General features: G+C 40.0%; 1 protein-coding gene and 1 pseudogene across 2 annotated transcripts in view; one reads left to right on the plus strand and one right to left on the minus strand.

Moving 5' to 3' along the window:
• Positions 1-2,504, plus strand: part of NGLY1 (N-glycanase 1) — a gene marked incomplete at its 5' end in the record, with an annotated part of 43,272 nt that extends 40,768 nt beyond the window's left edge. The window contains 2 exon segments of one of the 2 annotated variants that reach the window (XM_014589676.2): positions 646-823; positions 1,539-2,504. In XM_014589676.2, the coding sequence (XP_014445162.1) occupies positions 646-823; positions 1,539-1,714 (354 nt within the window). 2 annotated transcript variants of the gene reach the window in all.
• Positions 2,505-9,185: 6,681 nt separating this feature from the next.
• On the minus strand, positions 9,186-9,998 carry LOC102495462 (pyruvate dehydrogenase E1 component subunit beta, mitochondrial pseudogene; annotated as a pseudogene).
• Positions 9,999-12,677: the final 2,679 nt, after the last annotated feature.

Consider the following 12,677-nt stretch of genomic DNA (forward strand, 5'->3'; position numbering starts at 1 on the left):
GCTGTACTCCCTCGGGGTGATTTCTCACTTTCCCTCTCACTGTCTTTGTCTGTCTATCTGCTCTCTGCACACACCCTATAGCAAAAACTTAAAAAAAAAAAAAGGGGGGGTTTGATTCACCAAACTTTGTTGGCATGCACCTTTTACTGCTTTCCTTACCAGGGCAGTTTTGTTGAAATAATACCTTTCTTCCAGAGCAAAAGATGCTTCAGGGAAAGCTGTTTATAAACTGAAAAAAATATTAGCTGAATGACTGTTTTCCATGGGGAAAAGTTAGTTTTGGGGGGCCAGCAGGTGGCGTGGTGGTTAAGGCACTGGATTGCCGCATGAATGACCAGGGCTTGAATCTCAGGCCTGGCTGCTTGAAAATCAAGCCAGGAGCACGTATGCCCGAAGTCCCAGCAGGAGACTGGGGGAGAAGGGATTATGGCGTGGACATCCCCCCTGGGGAATGATTCCTCACTTTCCCGCTCTCTGTGTCTCTCTGGTGAGCACATGTGCCCTATGGCAAAAACCTCAGAAAAAAAGAAAAAGAAACGTTTTTTAAATAACTGTTTGTACACAGGATCCTATAGCAGTAAGAATGTCACTGTTTCCTACACTATTTGATTAGTTTTGATCGTTCTTTTCTCTTCTACTCTCTAGGTGTACTTAGCCAGAAAGGAAGGCTCATCATTTGCTTATATTTCCTGGAAGTTCGAATGTGGGTCAGTTGGCCTCAAAGTAGATAACATTTCCATCAGAGCAAGTAGTCAGACCTTCAAATCTGGAGCAATACAGTGGAGACTGCGATCTGATGCCGGACAAGTCGACCTGACGGGTGGTGAGCACGGGACTGGCGGGTGAACTGTGGGGCGTTCATTTACCACCACTGGGAGCACTAATTGTACTGGTTTCAGATTTGACTCCAACGTTTTTGTACCCAATAGTTATTCATACTATCATGTAAAAAAATTTTTTTTGAAAGAAAAACCTCTGAAAACCCACAGTAACAGAACAATTGATGTTTTTGTGGTTAAAAATACAAATATAAGGAGAAAGGTAACTTTTTTTTTTCAGAGGCTGCACTTATTCCATAAAAAATAACATATATATATATATATATATATATATACATACATACACACACATACATACATACATATATAAATACTTTTTTTCTTGGAGAGGTTTTTGCTATAGGACATGTGCGCTCACCAGAAAGACAGAGAGAGACAGAAAATGAGAAATCACCCCCCAGGGGGGATGGCCACACTGCAATCCTTTCTCCTCCATTCTCCTCTCGGGATTTTGGGCACGCACACACACACGTGCCCAGCAGGAGTTTAAGCCACCAGGTCCGGGACTGGAACCACAGTTGACTACATGGGCTTCCAGTGATGTAGCCATTACGTCAACTGCTGGTCCCTAATTTATATATATTTTTAAGGGTTTATTTTAACCTGCAAGTTAGTTTGTATCAGTTGCGTTCTCAAACTACTTTCATGCTCTTTAAATCACCAAAAGCAAAATATTAATGTTTCTTTCCCCTCCGACAGATAAAAATCTTCACTCCTATCATAATTTTTCTGGTGCCACTGAAGTTATTCTGGAAGCAGAATTAAGCAAAGGAGATGGCCATGTTGCTTGGCAACACACCCAGCTGTTTAGACAAAGCTTAAATGACCACGAAGAGAATGGTTTGGAGATCATTATAAACTTCAGTGACCTTTGAGAACCTACTCGTTATAGAAAAGCTGGCCATGATCAAGGACTTACGGTGGCCCAAAGTCGTGGGTACAGTGCATGCGTAGTTGGCGGGTCACCACCCTGTACTAGCATATTTCTTTTGCTGGTTATCCATCATGTAACTTTCATGAGGTCTATCTTTATACTGTGGACCATAATGAAACCTTGAATTAAAAAATTCCCCACCTGTTCATATGTGACTACAATCTGGAGTAAAGTCTTATTGTCCCAACATCAGATTTTAAAATTGTCAAGTCTTTATTGTCCCTATATCAGATTTCTAAAAAACTGTAGGAATCATTTTAAGATTAAGATGATGGTATTCCTGATTGAATTTTATTCATGATTATGATAAACTCTTGGGCTAATAATAGTCACTTGACATTTTCTGATCAGCCATTGACTTCTTTATAAGTGGTTGATTTAAATTTTTCCGAGAGTTTTCATTTTTAGTAAAGGTGAAAGTATAGTATCTCATAAGTTATATAGTGCACGAAATTTTTTATTATTGTAAATATTTAGTCATTTAAGAAATAAAATTAATTATTTTGCCTTATATCTTTTTTGTGGTTACTTTAGCTAAATAAAAATCTTACTAAGTATGCTAAACATTGAAAATTATTTAAATAGACATGAGTTATGAAGAACATTTAATATTGACAGCTTAAATTCAGATACCTTGTATCTAAATTCCATAATAATGTGGACACTTGAAAATGCTTTATGTATGAGTTGTATTTTTATCTACCTCATTGAATAAAATATTCTTGACTTCAGCCTATGTAAGTATATTATACAATATTTATATACTATTAGGTTGTCAGAAAATTATGACATATTTCTGTTTTCTATGCAAAAATGCATCATGACAGTCTACAAAATGAGTTCTAATTCTTCATACACAAAACGGACATATCAGGGCTGGCCCGATAGCCTAGTGGTTAAGGGAGGTTGATCCCACATGACGGACCACAGTTCAAATCCTGCCCTGGTGTGGTTGAAAAAAATCCACCAAGCATGTATGTGTGCATGCCCAACTCCTGACAAATGAAGGAGAAGGACTCGCATGCAGCGTGACTATACCTCATGGGAGCTGCTTTCTGTCTTTCCCCCTCTCTCTGTTTTTCTCCCTCTGGCAAATGCATGTACCATCTGACAATTAAAAAAAAAAAAATGAAACCAGCAGATGGCATAGTGATTATGTCACTGGACTCCCACAGAGTCAACTGCAGTTCGAGTCCCAGACCCAGTGGCTTAAAACTCATGCCAAGCATGTGTGAGTGCATGCCCAAAATCCTAAGAGGAGAAGGGAAGAGAAGTGAGTGTGGCCTGGCCATCCCCCAGGGGGTGATTTCTCACTTTTTGTCTCTGTCTCTCTGGCGAGCGCATGTGCCCTATAGCAAAAATCTCTCTGAAAAAAAAAAAAAAGATACACTCAGAAATTCTCACCCTGTGCAACTCAGTAGAATATTATATATATTATCAAGATCCTAAAACAAAGTTTTCATTATTTCCTTTTAATGATGTGTTGATCATTACTTTCTTATTAGAAAGAGATAGTTCAGAAGTAGATTTTGCGTCTAAATTTATTAATATCTTTTTTTTTTTTTTTTTGGAGAGGTTTTTGCTATAGGGCGCATGCGCTTGCCAAACAGACAGAGAGAGACATAGAGACAGAAAGCGAGAAATCACCCCTCAGGGGGGATGGCCACGCTGCAATCCCTTCTCCTCCATTCTCCTCTCAGGATCTTGGGCACGCACGCACACGCGCCCAGCGTGAGTTTTAAGCCACCAGGTCCAGGACACGAACCGCGGTCGACTACATGGGAGTTCAGTCACATAGTCATTACGTTAACTGCTGGTTCCTGAGAAAGTTTTTTTTTTTTTTTTTGGAGAGGTTTTTGCTATAGGGCGCATGCACTCACCAGACAGAGAGAGACAGAGACAGAAAGCAAGAAATCACCCCCCAGGGGGGATGGCCATGCCGCAATCCCTCCTTTATTCTCCTCTCAGGATCTGGGCACGCACGCTCACGCGTCCGGTGTGAGTTTAAGCCACCGGGTCCATGACTCGAACCACGGTTGACTACGTGGGAGTCCAGCAACATACCCATTATGCTAACTGCTGGTCCCTAAATTTATTAATATCTTGAATTTTAGAAAGTTTTCTGAACTTTCAATTTCTGAATTTATCATGGCAGCCTCCAAGTATCCAAATTCCTTATGTTTTTTATTTACTTATTTTTATTTTGCCAGAGGTCGTGTGCAAATGTGTGAGAGGGAATATGAGAAAACATCACACCTCCCCACCCCCAAGGGGACTGCTCACACCTCAATCCCTTCTCTTTTTTTTTTCTTTTTTTCTGTCCTTTTTTGTTGTTGTTGTTGTTGTTTTGTTTTTTAGTAATTTTTAAACTTTATTATTATCGTAATTCAATCTCTTCTTCAGAGCTCTCTTCTTTTGGGATTTTGGGCTTGAATGCATGCATACCGACATGTTTTTTCAAACTGCGACATCTGAGACTTGAACTGTGTGATTGGCCATGTAGGATCTAGCTGCCTTAACCACCACACCAGACTGGCCCAAGTTACTGAGCTGAAGAAACTTGATACTTACGTATCTCATGTCTGATATTGGCACGGGGAGTATTTTAATGATCCTGTGGACTGACCCTCCATGCTGCTGAGAAAACCTAGAGACCCACAAGTGGTTTTCTAAAGCCGGTATTAAATAGAAATGTAGAAGTTCAACTGAATGCACTTTACCTTGGAAAAGGATACATCCTCATTGTTACTGTGGCCTTAAGCAGAGAAATGATTACAGTTGAAATGCCCAGTGTTTTTATAAAGGTGAACCGACAAAGAGAAAAAGTAGTTGCATATTTTTCAGTTTTCTTAAATGAATTACGCGAGCTCAACCCTGAGGCCACTCAATACGTGTTAATAGATACTGTGTTATTTATACAGGAAAGTTTGGAAATAGTAGAGAAAGTGTAGGACAAAACCATGCTCGATGTCGCATAAAGTTCAGTGACAGTAAACTGGTGAGCCAAAAATAACTTGGGCAAAGGAGGGCTGATCAGACAGACCCCTCACTAGAGCAGGGCTGGTATTAGATTCCACCTCATGAAGTAATCATTTTGGGTGTTCTCATTTAAAGCACCTACTCTCTCGTGGCTAAAGAGAGAATGCCAGAACACTGAGGGAATTAACCACACTGAGTTCATGAATTATGCTTCCGATTGATTAGTTTCCCGCTGCCATTGGTCATTGTTTCAAAAGGATCTATATCCTGCTTTCAGGTCAGACCCCAGCATGACGAATTCTGCAGTCTGCTTTTTGTTGCAGGTTTTTTGTTGTTGTTGTTTTTTTAAAAAAAAAAAAGTCAGTCCTTTGCCATCCTTCCCATTCTCGGGGTGAGCAAAACATACATCTGATGCTTTGATCAATTTATAAGGAAAAGAAGTGCCTCTGATCAGGAGAGGGCTGGCAAACACTTCCGAGGTAGAAAGGATTGTTAGAGGTCATTTACCCCAGACTTCTCACTTTTCACGGAGGAAAAAAATCTCCAGGCCAGAGTTAACGACCTGTCCAAACAATTCAGTGAATCAGTGATGTAAGCAAATTCATTTCTACATCTCAGCCTTCCCTTTGTCAAGTGGCAAGGTTATAGAATGAGACCCGAGTGTGGGTTACCATTTTGGTTAGTGTTTCATGAATACAGACACCTTGATAGTAATGTTTGAGTTGAGAAGATGTTACTGTTGATATCAGAATCAGTGATGCTTTTCCAACTATAATGAACCTTTTCTAAACTGTTTTTTATTTTTCTTTACAGCACATGAAGTTGTGTTTTAATTTTATAGTCCAGACAAATACACCCTCACAAGGCTAGGAGCTCTGTTCCAGCTGATCTTCCTTAAATACTCATGGAGTAGAGTAAGAATAAGCCAATGCAGGTCATGATTGGTTTTACTCCTCTTAGCGTGAATTCAGTAACATCCTCTGTGTTGACCAAAACAGTGCCTGATTTCTGATAAAAGATTTAGAATGGACCTAAAAAGCAGTGGTTACTTTTGGAGATTTTAAAAACTTTCTGTGTCTCGTTCGATCAGAATGGTGTTGACAGTACGCTGTGTGTCTTATTCGTACTGTAGATGGGGAAACTGACAGGCTCAGCGAGTCAGTGTTTTCATGCCCGTACGTCTAACTTCCTTTTCCTATCTGTTAACCGCCAGAAGTGAAAATAGACTCAGAACTTAAGACTTTGCTCTCTGCTCTTTCAGTTTCTGAAGGCTTGCTCAGAGATAAAGAAAATTATCGCATTGACTAGCAATCCATAGTAAACTAGAAAGGGCCTTCGGACAGTTAAAACAGAGATGACAGAAACTAACCATTAAAGCTTATATTCTCTGTAAGAAGACATCGGGTTGTCACTCAAAGCTCATTATTTACAGATTTTTACATGTTTAATAATAGAAGCTATTTTTGTTAAACACTTAAATAAGACTGTTGTCAAGTGCAGGTACTGCTTCAGTCCCCACACTCCGTGCTATTTTCCAAAGTAACTGCCAAGATGTTTACACTTGTCCTTCGGTAGGTTTCCTGAGAATTTTCATATTCATGCATGTATACATACACGCCCAAAAAATCCATTTTCATTCTCAATATATAAGTAGATACATACTCTCTTTCTGCTTGCCTTTTCTTTTTTTTAAATTTTGCCGGAAGGCATATATACTCTCCAGAGAGAAACTACTTAACACCCCCATGGAGAATGGTCACACAACAATCCATTCTCCTTTCCTCCCTCCTTTTGGAGTTTTAGGCATGCCGGCACACATACCTGGCATGTTCGTCAAGCCCCTGGTATTAAATAGAAATGTAGAAGTTCAACTGAATGCACTTTACCTTGGAAAAGGATACATCCTCATTGTTACTGTGGCCTTAAGCAGAGAAATGATTACAGTTGAAATGCCCAGTGTTTTTATAAAGGTGAACCGACAAAGAGAAAAAGTAGTTGCATATTTTTCAGTTTTCTTAAATGAATTACGCGAGCTCAACCCTGAGGCCACTCAATACGTGTTAATAGATACTGTGTTATTTATACAGGAAAGTTTGGAAATAGTAGAGAAAGTGTAGGACAAAACCATGCTCGATGTCGCATAAAGTTCAGTGACAGTAAACTGGTGAGCCAAAAATAACTTGGGCAAAGGAGGGCTGATCAGACAGACCCCTCACTAGAGCAGGGCTGGTATTAGATTCCACCTCATGAAGTAATCATTTTGGGTGTTCTCATTTAAAGCACCTACTCTCTCGTGGCTAAAGAGAGAATGCCAGAACACTGAGGGAATTAACCACACTGAGTTCATGAATTATGCTTCCGATTGATTAGTTTCCCGCTGCCATTGGTCATTGTTTCAAAAGGATCTATATCCTGCTTTCAGGTCAGACCCCAGCATGACGAATTCTGCAGTCTGCTTTTTGTTGCAGGTTTTTTGTTGTTGTTGTTTTTTTAAAAAAAAAAAAGTCAGTCCTTTGCCATCCTTCCCATTCTCGGGGTGAGCAAAACATACATCTGATGCTTTGATCAATTTATAAGGAAAAGAAGTGCCTCTGATCAGGAGAGGGCTGGCAAACACTTCCGAGGTAGAAAGGATTGTTAGAGGTCATTTACCCCAGACTTCTCACTTTTCACGGAGGAAAAAAATCTCCAGGCCAGAGTTAACGACCTGTCCAAACAATTCAGTGAATCAGTGATGTAAGCAAATTCATTTCTACATCTCAGCCTTCCCTTTGTCAAGTGGCAAGGTTATAGAATGAGACCCGAGTGTGGGTTACCATTTTGGTTAGTGTTTCATGAATACAGACACCTTGATAGTAATGTTTGAGTTGAGAAGATGTTACTGTTGATATCAGAATCAGTGATGCTTTTCCAACTATAATGAACCTTTTCTAAACTGTTTTTTATTTTTCTTTACAGCACATGAAGTTGTGTTTTAATTTTATAGTCCAGACAAATACACCCTCACAAGGCTAGGAGCTCTGTTCCAGCTGATCTTCCTTAAATACTCATGGAGTAGAGTAAGAATAAGCCAATGCAGGTCATGATTGGTTTTACTCCTCTTAGCGTGAATTCAGTAACATCCTCTGTGTTGACCAAAACAGTGCCTGATTTCTGATAAAAGATTTAGAATGGACCTAAAAAGCAGTGGTTACTTTTGGAGATTTTAAAAACTTTCTGTGTCTCGTTCGATCAGAATGGTGTTGACAGTACGCTGTGTGTCTTATTCGTACTGTAGATGGGGAAACTGACAGGCTCAGCGAGTCAGTGTTTTCATGCCCGTACGTCTAACTTCCTTTTCCTATCTGTTAACCGCCAGAAGTGAAAATAGACTCAGAACTTAAGACTTTGCTCTCTGCTCTTTCAGTTTCTGAAGGCTTGCTCAGAGATAAAGAAAATTATCGCATTGACTAGCAATCCATAGTAAACTAGAAAGGGCCTTCGGACAGTTAAAACAGAGATGACAGAAACTAACCATTAAAGCTTATATTCTCTGTAAGAAGACATCGGGTTGTCACTCAAAGCTCATTATTTACAGATTTTTACATGTTTAATAATAGAAGCTATTTTTGTTAAACACTTAAATAAGACTGTTGTCAAGTGCAGGTACTGTTTCAGTCCCCACACTCCGTGCTATTTTCCAAAGTAACTGCCAAGATGTTTACACTTGTCCTTCGGTAGGTTTCCTGAGAATTTTCATATTCATGCATGTATACATACACGCCCAAAAAATCCATTTTCATTCTCAATATATTAGATACATACTCTCTTTCTGCTTGCCTTTTCTTTTTTTTAAATTTTGCCGGAAGGCATATATACTCTCCAGAGAGAAACTACTTAACACCCCCATGGAGAATGGTCACACAACAATCCATTCTCCTTTCCTCCCTCCTTTTGGAGTTTTAGGCATGCCGGCACACATACCTGGCATGTTCGTCAAGCCCCTGATTCCAGGACTTGAACTATGCTGTGGGCAATGTGGGATCCAGCTGCCTTCACCACCACGCAGAAGCGGGCCCCTGCTTACTGTTTTTTAACAAGTCTTAGAACGTTGTCCATGGTCAGTCATGGATCATTCTTTTTAACTGCTCAACAGTATTCCATAATGTATTTACTCATTTCCTCATTTCCTTATTTATTTATTTATTTTTGAAGAGGTTTTTGCTATAGGGCGCGTGTGCTCTCCAGAAAGAGTGAGACGGAGAGACAGAAAGCAAGAAATCACCCGCCAAGGGGATGACCACTTCACAATCCCTTCTCATCCATTCTCCTCTGGGGATTTTGTGCACGCATGTATACACACCCAGCGTAAATTTAAGCCACCAGGTCTGGGACTCGAACCACAGTTGACTACATGTGAGTCCAGCAACCTAGCCATTACGCCATCTGCTGGTTCCGATATTTAATGTTTTTTTGATACCAAATACAATGTCCTTAACTTGAGGTACAGAGTCGTCTTCTGGAATCTTGGCAAAAGGCATGGAGACATCAGCACCAGTGACACGAACAGCAGGAGCGTCCAGGAAATTAAACGCAAAGCCTTCTGTGATCCTGGAACAAAGCTCAGCTCCTACTCCAAACTGTGGCCAGCCTCCTTCCACAGTCACCAGGTGATTTGTCTTCATGACACTGGCTTCTGAAGTTTGATGTCCATTGGTCTGACGGTCACATATTATCACCTCAGGTTCAACTCCGTCTTTAGATAGCACCGTGGCAGCTTCTCAGCAGTGGCCCACAGGTCTCGAACGGGAGACCACAGTTCTACGTATCTCTTGCCTTTCCATTTCCAAAAAAAAGCTCTTCCAATTGGAATCAGAAAATCTTTTGACTGAGCTTCTGTGGGAAATTCAAAAGCAGCTCCATACATCAATTTATTCTCTAGCACCACCACTGGATGATTATCCCAAACAACTGATTTTATAAATCCTTTTGGCATCCTCTGAATTCCAGGGGCTGACCACCTTTAAACCCAGACAGTGCCCGAACCATGCAGCAAAGCATTGTGGGTGTTGGGTGCTTACACAGGCTGGGGCACCATTGGGCCACCTGAAGACGATGGGAACAGGCTGGAGACCCCTGATATGTAGTAGGTCTTGGCAGCTAAGTTTGTAACCTGGTCAAGGGCTTGCATGGAGGAATTGAAGGTCGTAAATTCACAAAATGGGTCAGCACCCAGCCATAGCTGCCCCGATGGCTATTCCAGCAAAGCAAAAAAAAATATTAAATCATCGGGAAAATCATGATGTATTTTTACAGAAAAAAAAAAAAAACATGAAAAAATGCATCATGACTTTCCCGATAACCTAATAAATATACAAACACATCATATGAATTCGTATAGTTTTAAGTCTATAGAAATAGTATTCGACATAGTATAATGTTCTGCTATTTGCTTTTTCAGCTATTTTCTATGTCCATGTCAAAACATATCGATCTTGTTAAGTGCTGTATAGATTTCATAATTTAGCAATATCACACTTTATTTCTCCCTTAACTAACCTAATGGGTATTGGAGAGTTTATTACCAGCAGTTATTATTACTGAGGGACACTGTCTGTACCTCCTCATGGATAAGTACAGAACTTCTCTAGGATATATTTCTAGAAACAGAAGCGATGAGCCATAGGATATTAATATTTTCAAATTTATTGCCAATTGTTCTTTATCATTTTATTTTTTAAAGAATTATTTTATGAGAACCAGCAGTTAGCGTAATGGCTATGTCGCTGGACTCCCATGTAGTCGACCACGGATCGCGTCCCGGACCCGGCGGCTTAGAACTCACGCCGGGCGCGTGTGCATGCATGCCCAAGATCCCAAGAGGAGAATGGAGGAGAAGGGATTGCGGCGTGACCAACCCCCTGGGGGGTGATTTCTCGCTTTCTGTCTCTATGTCTCTCTCTGTCTGTCTGGCTAGCGCACGCGCCCTATAGCGAAAATCTCTCTAAAAAAAAAAAAAAGAATTTTTTTATTTAGGTTTTTTTATTTAGCAAGTTATTTTAATTTGACCAGAGAGGGACAGAGTAAGAGTAAGAGAGAGAAGGAAAATGACAAAGCAAGCCGCCAGATCCAGGACTCAAACCACAGTTGGCCATGTGGGAGTTCAGTGCCCTTAACCACACACCACCTGCCGGCCCTTAGAATGATTTCGTTTAACTTTATTTATTCTTTTTATTTTAATTTGACCAGAGAGGGATGGAGTGAGAGAGAGAAAGACAGGGAAAGTGAGAAAGCAAATCGCCAGGTCCAGGACTTGAACTGCAGTTAGCCATGTGGGAGTCTGGAGCCCTTAAACACTATTCTGCCTGCCAGCCCCCCCGTTTGTTCAAGTCGCCAATTTTACAGTACTCTTGGCAATTAACTCAGATTCCTGCCTTTTCACATTCTGGCCTATGTGCAGTATTTTCGAACTTTATAATTTTTGCCATTATAATCTGTGGGAAATGTTGTGGTTTTGTTTGTATTTTCCTAATTACTGGTGAGTTTGAGTCTCCTTTCACATTTATTGGTCACTTGGGTTTCCTGTTCTGTGATTGGTCAACGCTTGGGTTTCTTGTTCTGTGATTGGTCAACTCTTTCTTGGGTTTCTTGTTCTGTGATTGGCCAACTCTTTGCCCCCAGTTCTGTTGGGTTGTTAGTCCTTTTCCTGCTGGTTTTTAGGAACTCTTTATATATTCAGAACATTGATCTTTTGTTTGTTATGTATTTTATAATATTCTCCCAGTACATGATCCATCTTCTAAATTTGTGGATGACCTCTTGTCAAACAGAAACAATACAACACAGTAAAAGCATCTTCTCTATGAGATCTTTTTAGGAAGTTAATGACCTTTGACTTTTACCTTTTTATAATCACTGAAGCCAGTCTTCCTAGGAAAGGGGCTTTATGGGAGGAAAAAGGACAAAGGAGTGTCTGGTGGCAAGAAAGAACGGTGTGCTAAATTCCTGGTGTTCTTGACATGTAACACGGAATGAAACTCCACGTGTGGTGGCATCATGCTTGTAATTTGGAGAATGTTTAGGCTTAGAAGTAAGTGCTTGAAAATGAAGGAATTCCTTGGTGGAAGGAAAGACTGCCATTTCAAATATTATGTCATCTCTTGCAAATGTAAGAAACTTTAAAAAAAAAAATAAAACAAAGAAGGTCTTTGATCTTCCCTTAATAAATGTAGAACCATCAGAGCTCTTGTACTTCTTGAACACTTACATTTGAAACAGATTAAATGCTGAGGGAAATGATGGCCAGAGAGCTTTGTTGAATGAATCATGAAGTGGTTGAATTTCAAAAAATTTATGGTTGAGGAAATGAGGGTTGTAATTTTACCTGATTCAAATCATCTCACAGGATGAGGAAGTAGGGTGAGCAATGAATGGTCACACAATCAAGCCATGTCTCTTTGCCACCAAGAGAAAATATAAAATACATATATTTTAAAAATAATTTTTAAAGAATGTCTTTTTTGGTTATTTAATTTTATTTATTATTTTTTAAATTTGCTATAGGGCACAACATTCACCAGAGAAACAGAGAGAGAGAGAAAGTGAGAAAGTAAGCCACCAGGTCCAGGACTTGAACCTGGTCTGCCATAAGTTGATTTCTTTTTTCCATGAGAGATTTAAAGAGAGTAAAAGAGACAGTCACTTCCTAAAGGGTCTTCGTGCCATGATTCATTCCTAACCTCTGCCAACTAAGATTACAGGAACATGCATGTGTACATCTGGCATGTACTGGGAGCCCTCAGGACATGAACACAGGACCTTCATATGTAGCCTCAATATCACAGATCATAGCCCTACTACATGCCACTGCAGCTGGCCCAGAAAACATGGAACTTCTAAAAATCAAATACTATTCTCCTGTAAATGTCAGATGGCTGAGGAGTTGC

Source organism: Tupaia chinensis, unplaced genomic scaffold, assembly GCF_000334495.1.
Source record: "Tupaia chinensis unplaced genomic scaffold, TupChi_1.0 Scaffold000368_1, whole genome shotgun sequence".
NCBI lineage: Eukaryota > Metazoa > Chordata > Mammalia > Scandentia > Tupaiidae > Tupaia > Tupaia belangeri.